At 42.9% G+C, this 21,703-nt stretch overlaps 1 protein-coding gene across 4 annotated transcripts in view; it reads right to left on the bottom strand.

Annotated features, from left to right (window-relative positions):
* Positions 1-5,720: 5,720 nt before the first annotated feature.
* pde5ab (phosphodiesterase 5A, cGMP-specific, b) overlaps positions 5,721-21,703 on the bottom strand; it is a 133,440-nt gene continuing 117,457 nt past the window's right edge. For all 4 annotated transcript variants that reach the window (XM_060933485.1, XM_060933478.1, XM_060933468.1 and 1 more), the window contains exons 16-21: positions 15,759-15,859; positions 14,107-14,184; positions 13,942-14,005; positions 8,411-8,485; positions 8,222-8,305; positions 5,721-8,051 (exon numbers count right to left, since the gene is read on the bottom strand). In XM_060933485.1, the coding sequence (XP_060789468.1) occupies positions 7,929-8,051; positions 8,222-8,305; positions 8,411-8,485; positions 13,942-14,005; positions 14,107-14,184; positions 15,759-15,859 (525 nt within the window). In that variant the 3' untranslated portion in view covers positions 5,721-7,928. The remainder of the gene's footprint in view (positions 8,052-8,221; positions 8,306-8,410; positions 8,486-13,941; positions 14,006-14,106; positions 14,185-15,758; positions 15,860-21,703) is intronic.

The raw sequence follows: 21,703 nt of genomic DNA on the forward strand, positions 1-21,703 counted from the left end.
ATAGGTCACATTAAAGGTGGGAAAAGTTTTGAAATTATTTATCATGGTCTCAGGTTTTTCTGATATTAAAAAATATATTTTAACGGGGTGTGTACACTTTTTTTTTAATATCCACTGTATCTGAAACATAAGACTTCCCTGTGCAATGGCCTGAATTCCTGTTAATCTATGGGACACCCACCAGGAAGTAACATGATAGCAGTGTTGCTGTTAATGAGAATGCAGTGTTCAGATTTGAACGTGTGATTAAAAGTTTAGTGTGGTATTGAAATGGCACAAGCTCATGTATACTTATTTAGACATTTAATAAAGCTCTGAAATTGAAATACTAGACTTATTAATTAGCACATTTTTTTTTTTTTTAATTCATCCTCATGAAGGCAGACCTAATAGCAAGTATCATATACGTATAACTGTCCATAAGGTCCAGGCACATGCAGTGTGATTTGCTGTGATGGTCTGCGTTAGAGAGAGTGTTGACATGTTCCTCTTTGAACTGCGTGTGTTATACACATCAGAGCCTGGGTTCCTCGACACCTGCTGATCTGATCAGCATGAGAAAGGATGAGAGTGCTGCTCGTACTGTGAAGCTTCTGAAAAGACATCAAACCATTCGAGTTCTACACTGCGGCAGAATCAAGGACACTAATTTAATTCAAGTGTATGACGTCGGTAGGAGAACTTATGAATTTCATTCTTGTTTCGTAGGTTTGAAATGATAATACTGGTGTTTCTGAATCAGCTTTAAAGTGCACATCACGGGTAAATTCAGGAGCAAGATCAATGTAATTCTCCTATTTTATATTAAACTTTGGTCAAATATCTGTCACGTTTTGCATTCTGTGCAATTTTTTTACCTTGCGCAATACTAGAAAAATTCAGTTGAAATCAAGCCATAATGAGGCGAATTGGTCCGCCTCTGAAAAAACTTGGCATTTGGATTTCCTGGCAAACATTGATTTTCGTGACATCGCGTGCGGGACGCCTCCCTCTGAATCCTACGTCAGCGCTGGTTTGTTTATGAGAAAACGACCTGGTGGTTTTCTGCAAATTTCTTCAACGTTATCGCGTAATTATTAAAATGGTTAACAGATGTATCGTAGGAGGGTGTAGCAACACCAATCTTGATGGGATTAGTACTCATCGTTTCCCAAAAGACTGGACAATGAGAGAGAAATGGGAGCGCTTCGTGCGAGGCACCCGGAAAAAGCCGAGGACCAAAGCAGAGCCGAGAAAAAGACCAAGTAAATCAGCGATTCACAAGTTGCCTGTTTCCAGCCAGGGTAAGAAATAAGAGACACTAAATTAGGTGTTCCTGTGTTTGTGTGGTACACGGATAATGTTGTTATTTATTGACATACACAAAAGTAAACAACATGAAAGCGCTGGGCAATAATACGTTTACGTCACATGCATCAAGGGATATACGGCGTGTCAGGGCTCGAGATCTTGGGATGTGTCAAACACATTAAATGTATATACAACCCTGCTTAGCCGATTCCACGTGTGTAGCTTATGAAATCTTTCTCCTACAGTAGCCAGCACTCTTCTAAATGAACAAATATATAAATACATCACAGTAATTAGAAAAAATATGATTTATGTAACAATAGATAGATGAGCATTGATACATGAATCCATGGGTTTAGAAGCTCAGGTGACAATTCCATATTTCAATGCAAAATCGCTCGCTGCTAAACTTGGTCTACACAGGCTGTGCATTGAAACCGTGCAAGCTCTCGCAGCCTGCTGGCGCTTCCGCACGTGATGTCACGAATCTGGCTCTAGACTCCCTTGGGATTTTTCCAGACGCGTTTTATTTTATTTTTTTCTGCTGTAGACAGATGGCCTTGTGCAAAATTACCCTTCTGGATGAGTGTGTAAAGGGACATTCATATAAAAAACCACTAAATTGGTCCAGAATATGCACTTTAAAGGTTTTTATGCCTTTGACTATATTATTGAGTGTTAAGAACATCAGTTTTGAAGCAAGATGAAACACTAGTGCAAAGATAAAAACTACCATCAGAGCCAACATTCACTGTGTATGCAATTTGTAACAATGGCAGTGAGTGAAGTACTCACTGATCTACACACATTTCTGGATCCTATGACAAAAGTATTTGGACACCCGATCGTCATACAGTACATATGTTATCCGTAGCCGCTTATCCTGTGCAGGGTCGCAGGCAAGCTGGAGCCTATCCCAGCTGACTACGAGCGAAAGGCGGGGTACACCCTGGACAAGTCGCCAGGTCATCACAGGGCTGACACATAGACACAGACAACCATTCACACTCACATTCACACCTACGCTCAATTTAGAGTCACCAGTTAACCTAACCTGCATGTCTTTGGACTGTGGGGGAAACTGGAGCACCCGGAGGAAACCCACGCGGACACGGGGAGAACATGCAAATTCCACACAGAAAGGCCCTCGCCGGCCACGGGGCTCGAACCCGGACCTTCTTGCTGTATGGCGATAGCGCTAACCACAATACCACCCATGTGTACACAGCTCATTCCAAATTTGGTTCCCCTCTTTGTTGTTATAACAAGCCTCCACTCTTCTGGGAAGGCTTCCTCTACATTTTGGAAGCTGATTGTGGGAATTTCTGCCAATTCATCTCAAAGGTGTTCGGCTCCAATGCTAATGCTTTCTCTGAGGCATTCTGATGGATACTGAATGCAGTATGAGTTTTCCAGATGGACAAAATAAGGACCTCAAGCACTTTTATTAATTGTTCATGGATGCATGCTGATTGGTCAATGCCGATTACTTTAAAGTACTGTACATGATATTGGACTAAATAATTGGCCAGGCTGATCAATCAGTCAACCACTAGTTTGAACATATTAAGAACATTACTTTTGGAGTAAAAGGAAACATTACAAAGCTCACATTCATGGCATTCATTGGGCGGCACGGTGGTGTAGTGGTTAGCATGGTTGTCTCACAGCAAGAAGGTTCCGGGTTTGAACCCAGCAGCTGGTGAGGGCCTTTCCGTGCGGAGTTTGCATGTTCTCCCCGTGTCTGCGTGGGTTTCCCCCACAATCCAAAGACATGCAGTTAAGTTAATATGGGGTGGCCTTGGGCTGAAGTGCCCTTGAGCAAGGTACCTGACCCCTGACTGCTCCCTGGGTGCTGTAGTGTGGCTGCCCACTAGGGTGCATCAGTTGCCCTCACTTTCAACTACTATCTGATGCATTTTTGTTTGGGTGTTCCTTTTCACCAATAAAGACATCCTGTAAAATTTTTTGACCATATTCAAAAGTCTAATGGTGGCACCATGAGGTTCATTTTTTGCCAAAAAACGCTTATTTTATGTTTTCGCGTGAGGTTTGAATCACAATGTTGGACTCCATTTATTGATTTCTTGTGACCCAGAGATCATGTTAAGAACCTTTGCAAGGGATCGAGAAGCATTAATGTGATTCATAATACATTTGTATTGTTTAAAAGTAGTTGAACAATGATTCAATGAACAGCTAAAAGTCAAACTGTGCTTGATAATATATTTAGAATATGTACTAAAAATGTGTATCTAAGATATTTGGTATACTCTATAAGGTGCCATAATGTTTCATGAAAAGTGATCGAAATTTTGTCATAAAAGTCATAAAATAGCAGCTTTTTCCATAACTTTGAGCTCCTGGTGCCACCATTAAACTTTTGAATTTTGTCAAAATATTTCACCCAGTGTGTTTTCTTACCAAAAGGAACATAAAAACAAAAATGCATCATGATCGGAGGAACTTTTCATTTTTAGGGGGCAACTGATGCACCCTAATGCCCACTGCTTCAGATGGGTTAAATGCAGAGGATGAATTTCACTGTGCTTGAAGTCTGCATGTACCAAATAAAGGTTTCTTCTTCTTAAATTTAGCAGATGCTCTTATCCAGAGCAGCCTGGGGAGCTAGGTGCCTTGCTCAAGAGCACTTCAGCCATTCCTACTGGTCCAGGGAATTGAACCAGTGATTGTTTGGCCCCAAAGCCACTTCTCTAACCATCAGGCCATGGCTTCCCCGGCCACAAAGCATACCACAGCTCCTGAAAAGATTTTGTAATAATGACATGTTCCTGACAGATAAAACTCAGGAACAGACTTCAAGGTGGTTTCAAGTGAATATGCCATATGCCTTCTGGATAGATAATACCTTAGAATCAAATGTTTTAATTTCAGCAGTCAGTCAACACTTTCGCCAATAATATTCCCCATACATCAGAAAACTCGAATAAATGCACACAATATTTGTGAACAATTAAATATATTTTCCTTCCTTACTTTTATGCAAGAGTTACATTTGAAGTAACCAAGAGTTCTCACAACATGATATAAATTTAATAAATATACAAAAGACAGGTGAAAACAGTAACACAATGTGGGAAAAAAAATGACATTCTTCTACATATCTGAAGTGGGTGTGTTCCTTTGAAGTTTAGTATATTAGCTTAATTGTACGGTGCACTGTAGTGATGAATAAATTATTTCCTTTGTGCCTCTAGTTTTTTTTTTTTTCATTTCAGTGAGTGAGCTACAGAAAACTGACAAGAAACTAAAACAATAAATAAAACTTTGTATAAATGTCCTCGCATAGACGCTATGCAGGGTTTGAAGTGATTATAAAAAGATCATAATCTTTTTTTTCCTCACCAGCTCCCTTACTCTAAGATTACCTGAAAAGGTCCAAGCAAGTAATAGCTATTTTACTCAAAACTACCTAATCAATGGCTTTAGAAGGAAGCATTCGCTGTTAAATGCCCAAGTAGACTCAATTCTGAAAGCTTGAGTTTCAGTGACTAGACAGGCAGAAACAATTAACTTCCAAAACTGATATAAACACAAAGCATAACTGTTATCAGTCCTCTTCTTTCCAGGAAACAAGAGCTTGTGTGACTTGTTTTAACCCTTTGATGCAAAACATGGGTCAAAAGTGACCCGGCTGAGTTTTTATCTTCTATATCTTTGCAATAAATTAATTCCATCATTCAGTATTCAAGGTGTTCCTCAATTAACTTGTTTTTGATCGTCATACATCCTTATTTTATTTTTTCCTTTCTTACTTTTTGAATAAAAACCCTTTTTGTATCACTACCCTTCTAATGCACAACATGGGTCAAAAACGACCTGCGTTCATTTTCCAGGTTATTTCATGTATGGCTGAGTGTTTCTATGATGTACTTTTGAAATCAATTCATTTTGCCATTTACTTTTCCAAATATGCAGTAAATATCTTGTTTTTGTTTAGCACAAATCATCATTTTTATTTTTCCTTTCTTAAGTTATGAACAAGCACAGCTTTTGTAATTCTACATCAAGTTTACACACATGGGTCAGAACCGACCCGCATGCATTTACTCCAGCGTTTGGTGGGAACTGTGAATTGTGCTTGTGTCAGACATTTCACAGCTCAGCTCAGCACAGCGCCCTTTGCCCATCTAATACCGTACATGCAAGTAATGTTTTTCAATTGTTCTAACATTACCTTAGAAAAAAAATGATGATGTTTAGGTTCCCTCGAGAGTGAGTAGATTACTCGTCAGAAAGTTACAAGTAATTACTATTAGCTACCGAGCTGTTGACATATTCTACTTTAGTTCGCTAATTTTATTGTAGTTGGCTTAGCTAACTACATAGTTAATAAATAAATAACTGGCCCCATTCACTGCTAAAGTAATTACTTGAAACAAATTATTATAGTATTAAGACATTTAATTTTAAATCACACTTGGATGACCCATGTGTAGTAATATAAAAAGTATTTTTGTTCATAAAGTAGGAAAGAAAAAATTAAATGAATGATTTGTGGTAATTAAAAACAAGATATTTAAAGAATACTTGGAATATTCAATCATAAAATAAATTGATTTCAAAAGATAGAGCGAAGAAAAACTCAGTCAGCATGAAATAACCTGGAAAATGAATGCGGGTCATTTTTGACCCATGTTGTGCATTAGAAGGGGTGTGCGTATGTTTTGCATCAAAGGGTTAAGTAACAAACACATATAGGTGACTCAGAATAATGTCTGTACTTTAGACCATATCCTTGACTTGCAAGTGATGTCAAAGCAAATAGAAACCCGGATGTCGGCCATGTTGGTGGAGATACAAATGCGAGGTCAAGCGACATTCCATACAAAACATACTCGTGTGCGCGACTCTCTTTGCTTTCCCACTGCTTTAAGCGTTCTTTTAGCTTCGCCATATCTTTGTGCTGTATATGGTTGTGGTCACAACAGTACTCGTGACCGTGGCACGTTCCGATTCTTTCGAATTCCGTCTGTGATTCGGAAAGAGGGCGAGGAAACTCTGAGGTTTAGTACGGAGAGGAGACGAGCACGGCTGAACAACATCAGCGGGGCTGATCTAAGACTACGTTCAGACTGCACCCTGAAACGACCCATATCCGATTTTTTGCCCATATGCGACCTGTATCCGATTTGTTATTGACAATCTGAACGACACAGATCCGATTTTTTCACATGCGACCCAGGCCGCTTGGATATGTGGTCCTAAATCCGATGCATATCTGTTATTTTCACATGCGACTGCAGTCTGACCGGACAGGTCGCATTCATGCGACCTACACGTCATCAACAAGAGACAAACGTCACTATTCTGCGTTGGCTAATCCCGCCTCTTTGGTGGAAAACAACAACATTTGTACAGTTTTCAGAATTTAAATAGACTTTTATAGAATTGATCAAGCTAATGGTGGATTTGGTAGGGACCTGGATGTTGATCTGTTAGCCTGATTAAATAAAACAGTTTCTATAACTGATTTATAACTTAAACCATCCTGTATTACAAGATTATAAGATTGTTCTGGAAATTTCCAGTAATTTGACACCTTCGGTCTCGTTAGTCTGCTGCCCACATTAATCAGATTATTGTGTGAGTTCCACCACCGCCACAAAAACCACATCGCCAGGTCTCGCCTCATCTCCATGCTTTACTTGCAAACTTGAAGAGTGCGCTTTTTTTTTTTTTGTTTACGTATTACGTAGATGTGCTTATTACGTGTCAATTTGTGCATGCGGGACACTTTTGGGTCGTTTTCTGTTCATATTGGAGATCGCATACAAGTCTCATATAATTGGTAATGTGAACGGCCTAACAAAAAAATCGGATTTCACAACAAATCGGATATGGGTCGTTTCAGGTTGCAGTCTGAACGTAGTGCTAGAGGCTAAAACCGAAACAACTCGTGTTTGCAGTCATCATTTTATCTCAGGTGAGGTTCTAAAGCTTTCTCGATAATATCATGGAAGAATTTTATTTCGTGTTGCTAGAATTTTGTTATAAAATGAGTGTCTATTGTCGTGGTTCACTCGGTCATTGTTAGAATTTTAACACGTGTATTACCGTTTCGCTTCTTGGAGCGCCAGCAAAATTATATACAATCCAGTCTTCGGCAGCCAAACCAGATAGAACGCGATATCTGTCGGTAGAAGCGTCTTAGCTTCAGGAAAATCTGACTTTTTTCAATTATATGGGTCAAAAACCATAGATCTACCTTCTCTTTGTATTGAATCTTCACTCGACCGTTCAAATCGTGGTAATACTGAGAAAATTCAGCATTGTTTACAGACGCTTTCGGCGGCTGCCATCCTAGTTGCTTTGTATATCCACCATCATGGCGGACGCTCATGACGTAGCACATTTTGATCACGTGGTTGCAAGTCATCTATTGCTTAAGGCTGCGTTCCCTTACCCCCCAAGCTGCATGGAACCAATATGATTCAGCTACATCCCAAAGGTACAATTATATTTCGCTCCATAGTGGTTGGTGAATTCTTCATAACAGGAATCATGACTGGAAATAATTAGCTTCAGTGTGGTGTGTGGGTGTGTGTGGTACGAAGAAGGACCTGGAGGTAAGGGAACGGGGTAAACTTTATCATGTGCTGACTGGGATGAGCCGTTTAAAGTCCTCCGTTCGGTAAGCTCGCTTCCTCAGCCTGTTCAGCGAGCAGCTTCCAATTCTGCCTGTTCTTCCTGCAGCCTTCCAGCAGAGGGGAGCAGAAATCCGACATACTGGCCAGTGTCTAAAAACACACGTACAAAAAAACGTGGGTATAAAACAACAACGCATCATTACCACACATTTTGCGACAAGCTATTATTCCGACACAACTTATTTACAACAGTGCTATAAATTGAGATAAAGATAAATGGATAGGATAAAGATGAAAGGATAAACGACTGAGCCTTTTACCTCATACAACTGTGTGCAAATAGCATCAATGAAAGACACTTGCATGCTGGGAATCTTATCACGCTTCTCTCGGTTCATCAGATCCTATTAGAGACAATGGCATTCTTTAAAGTTGTGAAATCTGATGCTGCTCTTGACATGGCCCTGCTGTTCGGCCAGTGCGATGTAACGTGCAGGAAGTGAACTTACAATGGGTTCAATGTTCAGCTCTTGTCTTTCTTTGTCCCCTTGCTCAAAGAATTCTGTGGCAACGAGCTCAGCTATCTGTGAAGACAAGCAGATAAAAGTGTTCAAACAGGATGTCAGCACTTGGTAGAACCCTCCACCTTCGTACTAAGATCACTTCCTTTCATTTGTCTTTCTTTTATAGCACTGAGATTCCAGACCTTGTTTCGCTCTGTGCTTCTCTTCGTCTTCACTGATTTACAATCCTACTACGAGTACACACTGTCTGTACAAACAGCTCCACACTTCCTGCACAAACGCTCCACTTAACACACATTCACACGCTACACTGCCAATTTATTATTCACGTTTTACAAACGTTCACGCTGTTTCAGTACAGCATATAAACCATTTTAGAAGTCACTGTTTTGCAACGCCACCAAATTTTATGTGGACACAAATTTCCAAGTTCTTACTGGTTTTTCTCTCCCACAAAATTTTTGCTGGGATGAAATTGCCTTTTGATTTCCCATCAGCTCTCTACAATCACCTCCATTTACAGAGCTGCGTATCTCAGAGGAGTGTCGATTAATTGTCTAGAACAGCATGGCTTTGACAATAATGATGTCTGCACGTTTCATATTAATGGAACTCGTTCTTATGTGTTGTGCTTTCTGTAGTAATAATGGCAGATGCTTCACGTAAATGCCGAAGGAAAAAAAAACGAGTTAGAAAGAGAAAGCATGCGGTAAGGGAATGACTGTTTATAGCTACTGTATATCATAACGTGATAGCAGGAACATGTTTTGCATATGCGCCACCACATTAAATATAACTATAAAAAAGATAAGGTGTATGACATGCCATTATTTAACAAGAGTGCTCTGAGAGCACAATATCCCCCGCAGGCAACGATGCCATAACTCTGGTAAAATGTGGCTGAATTGAACAAAATTGCAATAAGCGTATTACCGGCATATAACAAATAATCCTGTCACGTTTCGTGAAATTCCTCCATAGATTTTAAGAGGAGCTGATTTTAAAAGGAAAACACACACTCATGAAATTGTCAAATTAGAATTTTGTTAATCAAGGGCTGTAACTCTGGTAAAATGTGACCCAATTGAATGAAATTACAATATGCGTATTACTGACATATAACAAAGCCTTTTGCCAAGTTTAGTGAAATTCCTCCACAAATTGTGAGAGGAGTTGATTTCAGAAGGTGAGCACCCTTCCTGGGAGGGACGGACAGACATCGCCACGACATAATCCCCCTTTGGGTCTTTCGGCCAGCGGAGGATAATAAATAAAAACTGTCAGGGTTGGCAAACTCTTTTTATATAAGACAACTAAAATGCTTTGGGGCATGCTGTTATTGGAAAACAATCAACTTTAAGGTGGTAACAGTAGCTGTGCTTCATGTCAGGATGCATCACAGGACCCTGCCATTGATTATTTTCCTAAAACAACATGTCCCAAAATCATTTAGTCCTTACTATTACAAAATAATATTCTTTTATAGATTCAAACCCAGGGGCGGCACCTCACAGCAAGAAGGTCCAGGTTCGAGCCCTGTGGCCGGCGAGGGCCTTTCTGTGTGGAGTTTGCATGTTCTCCCCGTGTCCGCGTGGGTTTCCTCCGGGTGCTCCGGTTTCCCCCACAGTCCAAAGACATGCAGGTTAGGTTAACTGGTGACTCTAAATTGACCGTAGGTGTGAGTGTGAATGGTTGTCTGTGTCTATGTGTCAGCCCTGTGATGACCTGGCGACTTGTCCAGGGTGTACCCCGCCTTTCGCCCGTAGTCAGCTGGGATAGGCTCCAGCTTGCCTGCGACCCTGTAGAACAGGATACAGATAATACAGGATACGGCTACAGATAATGAGATGACATGAGATTCAAACCCTAAACCCCTGTACTAATAGCACACACATACAATCTTATATATATAGAATGTTATTTATGTTGTTTTTCTAAGCTGGCCACTAAACTAAAGGCTAAATTATTTCCATATTTTTTCATATTCATGTTAAATGTATGTGTTTAGTCCAAATTTGTATTTTAGATACTGACAGATTAGTGTACATATATATATATATATATATATATATATATATATATATATATATATATATATGTATGTTATTTACCGGCTGGGAGGTCCGTATGGTGAAATACTGTGACCGAGGTCTTGAAAGTACTGAGCGAGGCCCTCTGGGTCGAGGTCAGTATTCAAGGCTGAGGTCACGGTATTTCACCATACGGACCGACCTTAAGCTGGTAAATAATATATTTATTTTTTTCTTTACCAAATTCTAACAGAAAACGAGAGCGCCCGAAAGGGAAACCCGAGCCGAGCCGCCATTTTTAGATTAGATTAGATAAAACTTTATTGATCCCTTTGGGAGGGTTCCCTCAGGGAAATTAAGAAATTTTGAATCCTCATTCACGGCTGTAATGCAAATGGCTTCCTCCTCAGTATACAAGTGCACTTCCATGGCAGGAAAAAAACTACATTTTGCCGCCTGTGTAGTCCCCTATTTATACAAATAGGAGTCATTCAGGATTCAGCCATGTTTTTGCTCAGCGTTAGCAACAGTTACAGGTTTTTATCTTTCTCCTGAAATGTTTTCTTTTATTTCTTCTTCCTCAGGGTAGTAAAACTCGCTTTCGCTGTGAACACCGTCGTTATCGCTATCCATGCTGTAAAATTAATGCTATTCTCCTGAGAAATGCTGGCAAAAATTTAAGATTTTTGATAATCTTATAAATACATCTTATAAAAAAAAGATAAATGTTGACAAAAAATGCTACTATGTTTGTTGTTGTTGTGAACGAGCGAGTCGCCAGAGGTCCATAACCGGGGTCCGTACCGTAGGATACGGACCCGCTCGCCAGCCAGTCAGAGCGCAGTTCTAGCTGCTGATTCTGAGCTCGCAGTAAATTTCATGATCAACTCAGAGCAAACTACTGCATGAAGTCTGCATCAGACTCATAATACAAGTCAGTGCTGCATGATGAGTTGTTTGTGACTCCTGCAGAATTGTATTCTTTTAATTCTCAAAAGTTTTAAACCACCACGAATATTACCATTCATGTCTCGTGTGTATAGAAATTTCTGTTTCAAATTCCTGAACATCACCAAGTGACCATGGCATTTCACTTGAACATAAATATTCTGTGTATGTTTGCCATGTGCAGTTGGTGCCAAAAATTGGCTGCTTAATCCTACCTAGACAACTTACAACATGAAATAGAAAATATTTTAATATGTTGATGATACAATGCAAAAAATAATAATAAAAAAAAACATACAGCATACTTAAAAATATATTTAAGATATTACATTTCTTGTATGAGCTGTGTTTTTCTGTCTTTCAGGCCCTGCTGTATGTGTCAGTCTGAAGTATGTCTATGCACATTTTAAGGTCATGAAATCTAACCCTTCAGTGCATTTGTGTGTGTGTGTGTGTGTGTGCGCGCAGCTGACAGGAGCAAAACTCCTCTAATGAGCATCCTAGCCTGCTAACTGCAGAACAGTGGAAGGAGAGGAAGAGAAAGCTCATGTAAGACAAGTTAGAAAGCCATAAAGGTAGAAAGTGATTAAATGTCAGTGACAACATTTCTTTGTTAGACATGATATATTATCTCATCTCATTATCTCTAGCCGCTTTATCCTGTTCTACAGGGTCGCAGGCAAGCTGGATCCTATCCCAGCTGACTACGGGCGAAAGGCGGGGTACACCCTGGACAAGTCGCCAGGTCATCACAGGGCTGACACATAGACACAGACAACTATTCACACTCACATTCACACCTACGCTCAATTTAGAGTCACCAGTTAACCTAACCTGCATGTCTTTGGACTGTGGGGGAAACCGGAGCACCCGGAGGAAACCCACGCGGACACGGGGAGAACATGCAAACTCGACGCAGAAAGGCCCTTGCCGGCCACGGGGCTCGAACCCGGACCTTCTTGCTGTGAGGCGACAGCGCTAACCACTACACCACCGTGCCACCCATGATATATTATAATACCATATATCCTAGTGTACCTCAATTAGAATATTGTGAAAAAGTTCATTTTTTTCATAATTTAATTCTAAACTTTCATATATTCTATATTAATTACATGTAAAGTAAAATATTTCAAACCTTTTTTTGTTTGTTTTAATTTTGATGATTATGGGTTTTAGCTCATGAAAATCAGAAATCCAGTATCTCAAATTATTAGAATATTCCCTAAGATCAATCAAAAAAAGGATTTACAATACAGAAATGTCCAACTTCTGAAAAGTATGTTCATTTATACACTCAATACTTGTTTGGGGCTCCTTTACCACGAATTACTGCATCGATGCGGCGTGGCATGGAGCTGATCAGCCTGTGGCACTGCTGAGGTGTTATTGAAGCCCAGATAGTGGCTTTCAGCTCGTCTGTATTTTTGGGTCGAGTGTTTCTCATCTTCCTCTTGACAATACCCAATAGATTCTCTGTGGGGTTCAGGTCAGGTGAGATGGCTGACCAGTGAAGCACAGTAATATCATGGTCAGCAAACCATTTGGTAGTAGTTTTGGCACTGTGGACAGGTGATAAGTCCTGCTGGAAAAGGAAATCAGCATCTCCATGAAGCTTGTCAGCAGATGGAAGCATGAAGTGCTCTAAAATCTCCTGGTAGATGGCTGTGTTGACTTTGGACTTGATAAAATACAGTGGACCAACACCAGCAGATGACATGGCACCCCAAATCATCACAGACTGCGGAAACTTCACACTGGACTTCAAACCCCTTGGATTCTGTGCCTCTCCACTCTCCCTCCAGACTCTAGGACCTTGATTTCCAAATGAAATGCAAAATTTACTTTCATCTGAAAAGAGGATTTTAGACCACTGAGGAACAGTCCAGTTTTTTCTCTCTTTAGCCCAGGTAAGACACTTCTGATGCTGTCTCTGGTTCAGGAATGGTTTGATATTAGGAATGCGACAGTTGTAGCCCCTTTCCTGAAGACGTCTGTGCGTGGTGGCTCTGGATGCACTGACACCAGCCTCAGTCTGCTCCTTGTGAAGCTCTCCCAAGTTCTTGAATCAACTTTTCTTTTCCTCTCAAGGCTGCAGTCATCCCTGTTGCTTGTGCACCTTTGCCAGCCAGCCTTTTCAGCAGTGACCTTCTGTGGCTTTCCCTCCTTGTGGAGGGTGTCGATGATCATCTTCTGGACAACTGTCAAGTCAGCAGTCTTCCACATGATTGTGGTTATGTGTACTGAACTAGACTCAGAGATACACGGTATTTATACTGTTTTACTCAAAATGAAATTCTCGTATTGAGTTTTTTTTGTGCTGTAGGCCATAATTATCAAAATTAAAATAGAAAAATGCTTGAAATATTTTAGTTTACATGCAATGAGTCTAGAATATATTAAATTTTCACTTTCTTAAATAGCTGATGGAAAACATTGAACTTTTTCACGAGATTCTAATTGTTTGAGATGCACGAGTACATTTAAAATGGATATACAATTAGTGCCCATGACTTTACTGACTCATTTAGCTCTTACTCTCTTTTGTACAGGCCAGGGTTTAGTAATGGCAGAGATATCACATGCAGTCATCAGCATGGACCTGCAGTGGATAAAAAACACCTCTGTTTATGTGCGACAATTTGTTTAAAATAACTACACTTTATATATATATTTGTTCTGAGATGTAGGTATAGAAATCACCTTAGCAAGTCTCTGTGACACTCGTCCTCCCAATGAAACTGGTTGTTCTTTGCAAGTTCAAAGAACTCTGTGCGTTTCCTGGAGTAGTAAAGAAAAACCCTCAGTCATTGCATTCTTATCCACCTATAGATAAACTATACCTTTTACTGCTGTAAAAGAAGGCAACAGAAAAGAAATACTGGCATGTACTATCCATCCATCCATCCATCCATCCATCCATCCATCCATCCATCCATCCATTATCTGTACCACTTATCCATCAGGGTCACAGGGAAAGCTGGAGCTAATCCCAGATGACTTTGGGTGAGAAGCGGGGTACACCCTGGGCAGGTCAGGAATCTATCATGGGACTAACGCAGAAACAAACAACTATTCACACTCACATTCACACCGATGGACAATTTAGGTGGTGTTTACATTAGACCGTATCCGTCTCGTTTTCGTCGCGGATGCACTGTCCGTGCACATTAAAACGCCGGGAAACGACTCCACAGGCGGAACAACTTGAATCCGCCAGGGCCCACGTATTCAACCCAGTTCGTATCTGATCCGGTGCTGTGTAAACATTGAGGAACGAGGAAACGCAGTGCTGAGCTCTAGCTGACGTCGTCATTGGACAACGTCACTGTGACATCCACCTTCCTGATTCGCTGGCGTTGGGATCACACACACAGCGGCTCAGTCCCGAATCACTGCTCGTGCGCTTCACTCGCGCGCTCTGTGAGCTGCGCAGGGCCGGAGTGCGCACCCTCCAGAGGGCACTCGCTGTTCAGGGCGGAGTGATTTGGAGCGCAGGAGGAAGCGCTGAGCTGCACTGAGGTTTATTTACACATTTCAACTTATTTACCTCCTTCAGGCGCTTAAACTCAGTGAGAACATGAACATCACAGCCAGGTGTGTTTATCTGCTGGAGAAGGTGTTCGCTTGCCATCCTTCTACTTGCAAGTGGTGAGTGACTTGCGCATGCCCGATATGCAGTGGGATCATGTGACGTGCCGTCTAATTAGTCATGTGATTAGCGTATCCGTGTATTGGCGTTGCTGTGTGCACGCGAATCGTGTATTGTCGTTGCTGTGTGCACGCGAATCGTTTTAAAAACGTTAATCTGATGATCCGCTGATACGGTCTAATGTAAACACCACCTTAGAGTAGCCAGTTGACCTAATCTGCATGTCTTTGGACTGTGGGAGGAGACTGGAGCACTTGGAGGAAACCCATGCAGGCAAGAGGAGAACATGCAAACTCCACACAGAAAGACCTAAGCTGGCCATGAGGTTAGAACCCAGAACCTTCTTACCGTGAGGCAGCATGTGCTATTACACTAAAAAAAAATCTTAATTCAAGCAGTGCTGGTGCCATTACTTTGGTATGATATCCTCTACACAGAAGCCTCTACTGGACCGTTCAGAACAAGTTAACGGACTAAATATGATCATGTACTAAACATAAATGTGTTAAGTTTGTACTTAAAATGTACAATTATGGCACCGAAATGTGTACAAAATGGTCTGAGTCTCTAATATTTAATCCTTTATATTTACAGTGGATAGTAAATTTTACTGTAATTAAACAAATGGATTTTAACTACTGTGTTGACTCCTAATGAGCGTTTAATTTTATTCTCTCAGCTGTAACTGATGTCTGGTACTTACTTCATGTAGAGGGCCAGGTCAGTGGCCAAGATAGCTTTTTCAATCATCTTCAGTGTAGTTTTATACTCATCCAGTGAAAGACTGCTTAGAATCTGACTGCCCTGAGAAAGCAGAATGGATAAATATTAGTGTACAAATAGAGGAACAACACACAGAATTGTGACCTTTGTACTATATGGCTCTCATTATTCTTAAAGCATATACGCAGAGCCATGGCCTCACTTTTTGTTTATAAATGCCTTGAGACCTCAAGAATGGCACAGGAATAGTTTTAAGCGTTAACAATAAATCTAATATAGTAATTTTTATGATTAAAGTGATTCATATAGGTAGCGGTCTGAGTGAATGACCTTGACGTCCGTAACGTCACCGCAGGAAGTCTATCGGTCTCATCGCCATTTCCGCTATACTAAAACACAGAGCTGACTACAACTCCGATCCTCCATTTTGAGCTAATATATCGCCATGCCACGTAGATGTGTTGCTGGCGGGTGCAGCAACATGACAGAAGGTGGATTTGCGTTGCATTCATGGCTCAAGAATGTTCAAACTGCAAAGATTTGGACGCATTTTGCGAGAAGTTCACGGGCACATTGGGCGCCTACAAAGTGGTCTCTCCTCTGCTCTGCACATTTTACTGAAGACTCGTGCGAAACCTCTGATCTGTTGAGGAGCGTTGGCTATAAGCCCGTATTGAAAGAGGGTGCAGTATCAACAATTAAATAAAACTACAAGAAAAGGAAAGTATTTATTTTATATTATTTTTATTTTTTTAAAAAGAAATTAAGTTCAGTTGCACCAGTTCTCCAGGAGTGTGAGCTGAGGGTTGTTGGTAAAACCCGGGACGGAACAGGACGTGACATATCGCTCGGGCAGTGACCTTCCCACAGTTGTTGCTAAAACCGGTGACGTCCCATCCCGGGTTTTACTAATTGCCTGAGCCGAGCAGTAATGGCGGAGTACTCAGTATGGACAAAATGGAGAATGAGTGGAGCAGCCGTCTGATTTCTCCGCTGGATATGCTTGCCTCAGCAGCAATATCTCGCCCTTACGTGGAAGAAGCGAATAAACGGAGAACTGAACGAACAACTGAAAGTCAGATTGTTTCAAAACAATCGGCCACAAGGTCGGCCTTCAAGAAGCGAGAACACAGACGGGTAAGCTCCGACTCTCATTTGGATACAAAACAACAAAAACAACACTCGTTGTTTACCTGCATTTAGATTAATACATGTAACTTGTATTGTGTGTTTAAGTTACCGGTATACGATTATTTAATTGCTTCAGAATGTGATTGTTTCAGTTCATCTGATTATTTAATTAGCCTTTTATGTTTTATCAGTGAAAATGCATGCATGTACATGTATGTTGCATAAGTTATGACACCTATCCTGTTTTAATGAGAGTCAACCCACAATCAATGAAGTCAAATCAGTCTTAGTTGAGCAAGTCGGTAACGATATTTCTTACTTTCACCATAAATTTCTATTTATATGACTTTGGTCTATAGCTGTCAAAGGCCTCGCCTTAAAACCGGTTACCGCTGTGACGTCATGCACTCAGAGCTGGCTGGCTCAGTGGGGCAGCTCGAATGCCAACTTTGCGGTCGATTTTAACTCTCAAATAAAAAAAAAACTGCCACCTTATTGTGGTGGAGGGGTTTGTGTGCTTGAATGATCCTAGGAGCTATGTTGTCGGGGGCATTATGCCCCTGTCAGGGTTTCCCAAGGCAGACAGGTCCTAGGTGACAGGCCAGACCAAGAGCAGTTCACCAAAAACCCCTATGGAGAAAAAAGCAAGGACCGTGACGTCACCCGGTATGACGCAGCCGGGGCCCCACCCTCGAGCCAGGCCCGGGGTTGGGGCTCGTATGCGAGCGTTTGGTGGCCGGGCCTTTGCCCATGGGGCCTGGCCGGGCTCAGCCCGAAGAGGTGACGTGGGCCCGACCTCCTGTGGGTTCACCACCCACAGAGGTAGCAGTAGGGGATTGGTGCAGTGTGGATTGGGTGGCAGTCGAAGGCAGGGGCCTCGACGACCTGATCCCCGGACACAGCGGCTGGCTGTTGGGACATGGAATGTCACTTCGCTGGGGGGGAAGAGCCTGAGCTTGTGCGGGAGGTTGAGAGGTACCGGCTAGAGATAGTCGGGCTCACCTCCACGCACACCTTGGGCTCTGGAACCCAGCTCCTCGAGAGGGGCTGGACTTTCCACTTCTCTGGAGTCGCCCGTGGTGAGCGGCGGCGGGCTGGTGTGGGCTTGCTTATAGCTCCCCAGCTCAGCCGCCATGTGTTGGAGTTTACCCCAGTGAACGAGAGGGTCGCCTCTCTGCGCCTTCGGATTGGGGAGAGGGCTCTTGCTGTTTGTGCCTATGGGCCAAATAGCAGTATAGAGTATCTGGCCTTCTTGGAGTCCCTGGGAGAGGTACTGAGGGGTGCTCAGACTGGGGACTCCATTGTGCTACTGGGGGACTTCAATGCTCACGTGGGCGACGACAGTGACACCTGGAGGGGCGTGGTTGGGAGGAACAGCCTCCCCGATCTGAACCCGAGTGGTGTTTTGTTATTGGACTTCTGTGCTAGTCACGGTTTGTCCATAACGAACACCATGTTCGAGCATAGGGGTGTCCATAAGTGCACGTGGCACCAGGACACCTTAGGTCGGAGGTCGATGATCGACTTTGTAGTCGTTTCATCTGATCTCCGGCCCTATGTCTTGGACACTCGGATGAAGAGAGGGGCTGAGCTGTCAACTGATCACCACCTGGTGGTGAGTTGGATCCGCTGGCGGAGGAGGAAGCTGGACAGACCTGGCAGGCCCAAACGTATGGTGAGGGTCTGCTGGGAATGTCTGGCCGAGCACTCTGTTGGGGAGGTCTTTAACTCCCACCTCCGGGAGAGCTTTTCCCAGCTTCCGAGGGAGGCGGGGGACATTGAGTCTGAGTGGACCATGTTCTCTACCTCCATTGTGGACGCAGCTGTGGCCGCAAGGTCTCCGGTGCCTGTCGTGGCGGCAATCCTCGAACCTGGTGGTGGACACCGGAAGTAAGGGATGCCGTCAAGCTGAAGGAGTCCTATCGGGCCATGTTGACCTCCGGGACTCCTGAGGCAGCTGACGGGTATCAGCAGGCCAGGCGTGCTGCAGCTCGGGCAGTTGCGGAGGCAAAAACTCAGAACTGGGAGGAGTTCGGGGAGGCCATGGAGAAGGACTATCGGTCGGCCTCGAAGAAATTCTGGCAAACTGTCCGGCGCCTCAGCAGGGGGAAGCAGTACTCTGCCAACACTGTTTACAGTGCGGGTGGGGAGCTGTTGACCTCGACTGGGGACATTGTCGGGCGGTGGAAGGAATACTTTGAGGATCTCCTCAATCCCACCGTCATGTCTTCCACTGAGGAGACTGAGGCTGATGACTCAGAGGTGGACTCGTCCATTACCCAAGCCGAAGTCACTGAGGTGGTTTGCAAGCTCCTCGGTGGCAAGGCACCGGGGGTGGATGAGATCCGCCCTGAGTATTTCAAGTCTCTGGATGTTGTGGGGCTGTCTTGGTTGACACGCCTCTGCAACATCGCGTGGCGGTCGGGGACAGTGCCTCTGGAGTGGCAGACTGGGGTGGTGGTCCCTCTTTTTAAGAAAGGGGACCGGAGAGTGTGCTCCAATTATAGGGGAATCACACTTCTCAGCCTCCCAGGGAAAGTTTACTCTAGGGTACTGGAGAGGAGAATTAGACCAATAGTCGAACCTCGGATCCAGGAGGAACAATGCGGTTTTCATCCTGGTCGCGGAACACTGGACCAGCTCTATACCCTTCATAGGGTGCTCGAGGGTTCATGGGAGTTTGCCCAACCAGTCCACATGTGCTTTGTGGATCTGGAGAAGGCATTCGACCGTGTCCCCCGTGGTATTCTGTGGGGGGTGCTTCGGGAGTATGGGGTTCGGGGCTCTTTGCTAAGGGCTGTCCGGTCCCTGTACGAATGGAGCAGGAGTCTGGTTCACATTGCCGGCAGTAAGTCAGACCTGTTCCCAGTGCATGTTGGACTCCGGCAGGGCTGCCCTTTGTCACCGGTTCTGTTCATAATTTTTATGGACAGAATTTCTAGGCGCAGCCAGGGGCTGGAAGGAATCCTGTTTGGGAACCACAGGACTTCATCTCTGCTTTTTGCAGATGATGTTGTCCTGTTGGCTTCTTCAAACCAGGACCTTCAGCATGCACTGGGGCGGTTTGCAGTCGAGTGTGAAGCGGCTGGGATGAGAATCAGCACCTCCAAGTCCGAGGCCATGGTTCTCGACCGGAAAAGGGTGGCTTGCCCTCTCCAGGTTGGTGGAGAAGTCCTGCCTCAAGTGGAGGAGTTTAAGTATCTCGGGATCTTGTTCACGAGTGAGGGAAGGATGGAACGTGAGATCGACAGGCGGATCGGTGCAGCCTCCGCAGTGATGCGGTCGCTTTACCGGTCCGTCGTGGTGAAGAAGGAGCTGAGCCAAAAGGCGAAGCTCTCAATTTACCGGTCGATCTACGTTCCGACTCTCACCTATGGTCATGAGCTTTGGGTAATGACCGAAAGAACAAGATCGCGGATACAAGCGGCCGAAATGAGTTTCCTTCGCAGGGTGGCTGGGCGCTCCCTTAGAGATAGGGTGAGAAGCACAGTCACTCGGGAGGAGCTCGGAGTAGAGCCACTGCTCCTCCACATCGAGAGGAATCAGCTGAGGTGGCTCGGGCATCTCTTTCGGATGCCTCCTGGACGCCTCCCTGGGGAGGTGTTCCAGGCATGTCCCCCTGGGAAGAAGCCCCGGGGAAGACCCAGGACACGCTGGAGGGACTATGTCTCTCGGCTGGCCTGGGAACGCCTCGGTGTTCTTCCCGAGGAGCTGGCTGAGGTGTCTGGGGAAAGGGAAGTTTGGGCTTCCGTGCTTAGACTGCTGCCTCCGCGACCCGGTCCCGGATAAGCGGAAGAAGACGAGACGAGACAAGACGATATATATATATATATATATATATATATATATATATATATATATATATATATATATATAATTCCCATTTATGCAGCATACAAGAGTTAAGGATGGAGATACTATCCACTCAGAAATGTATTTAAAAATAAAGGTTCTGCGTATCTGCTTTAACCTAGATAGGACCTTGGAATACTAATTCCACAGAATGTCAAACCATAAAGGCAACTCAAACAAAGCAAGTACCAACACAACCCTGACAGACTGCTTCAGTAAATCTATAATGATAAGCCATTAAGGTCTTCATGCTTCCTGATAAGAGCAAGTTTACTAGAGCGGCGGCTACAATTATCGACACCTTAACGATCTTTTGGCCATTGCAAAAGTAGAAAAGACTTTCAATATGTAAATTGTGACTGAATAGTTACTCAAACTTCCACTGGAAAAAAAAAAATTAGTTGATTCCCGATTACTTAGTGTATCAGATCACGTGACACCATTCCACAATTACTGACATCCAGATGATTATTTACAAACAAAAAAAAAAAACTGGTATGTGGTATTAAGTTAACAAACCATAGTTTTTATTTAAAATATGTTCTACATAGACGAATATTTAGTACAAAATATCTTTTATATAAATATACTGATGTCCGTGCTTACATAAATGAGGAAGTAATTCTAATGTTTGTAAATAAATGAAGTGATAATGTTTAACCTGTCAGAAAATCTTTTTGTTCCACTTTCTAAGTATTTTCGTAGATCACATCTTGTTAATTATTCGTTGTTGTTTGTATTAATTTCTGGTTTTGTAGTTTACCGATAAATGTCAACAGGCAACTGACATTGTAACCGCATGGAAATCCAGGTCAAAGGTTGATTTTTTTAAAATTGAGATTTTAAATTTACATCTAAAAAATATAAAATGTCTACTGATATTGTAATATATGGTAGATATTTATAGCAAACTGCAAAAAATATTTTCTGAATGGAATAGAA

Source organism: Neoarius graeffei, chromosome 1, assembly GCF_027579695.1.
Source record: "Neoarius graeffei isolate fNeoGra1 chromosome 1, fNeoGra1.pri, whole genome shotgun sequence".
Taxonomy (NCBI): Eukaryota; Metazoa; Chordata; class Actinopteri; order Siluriformes; family Ariidae; genus Neoarius; species Neoarius graeffei.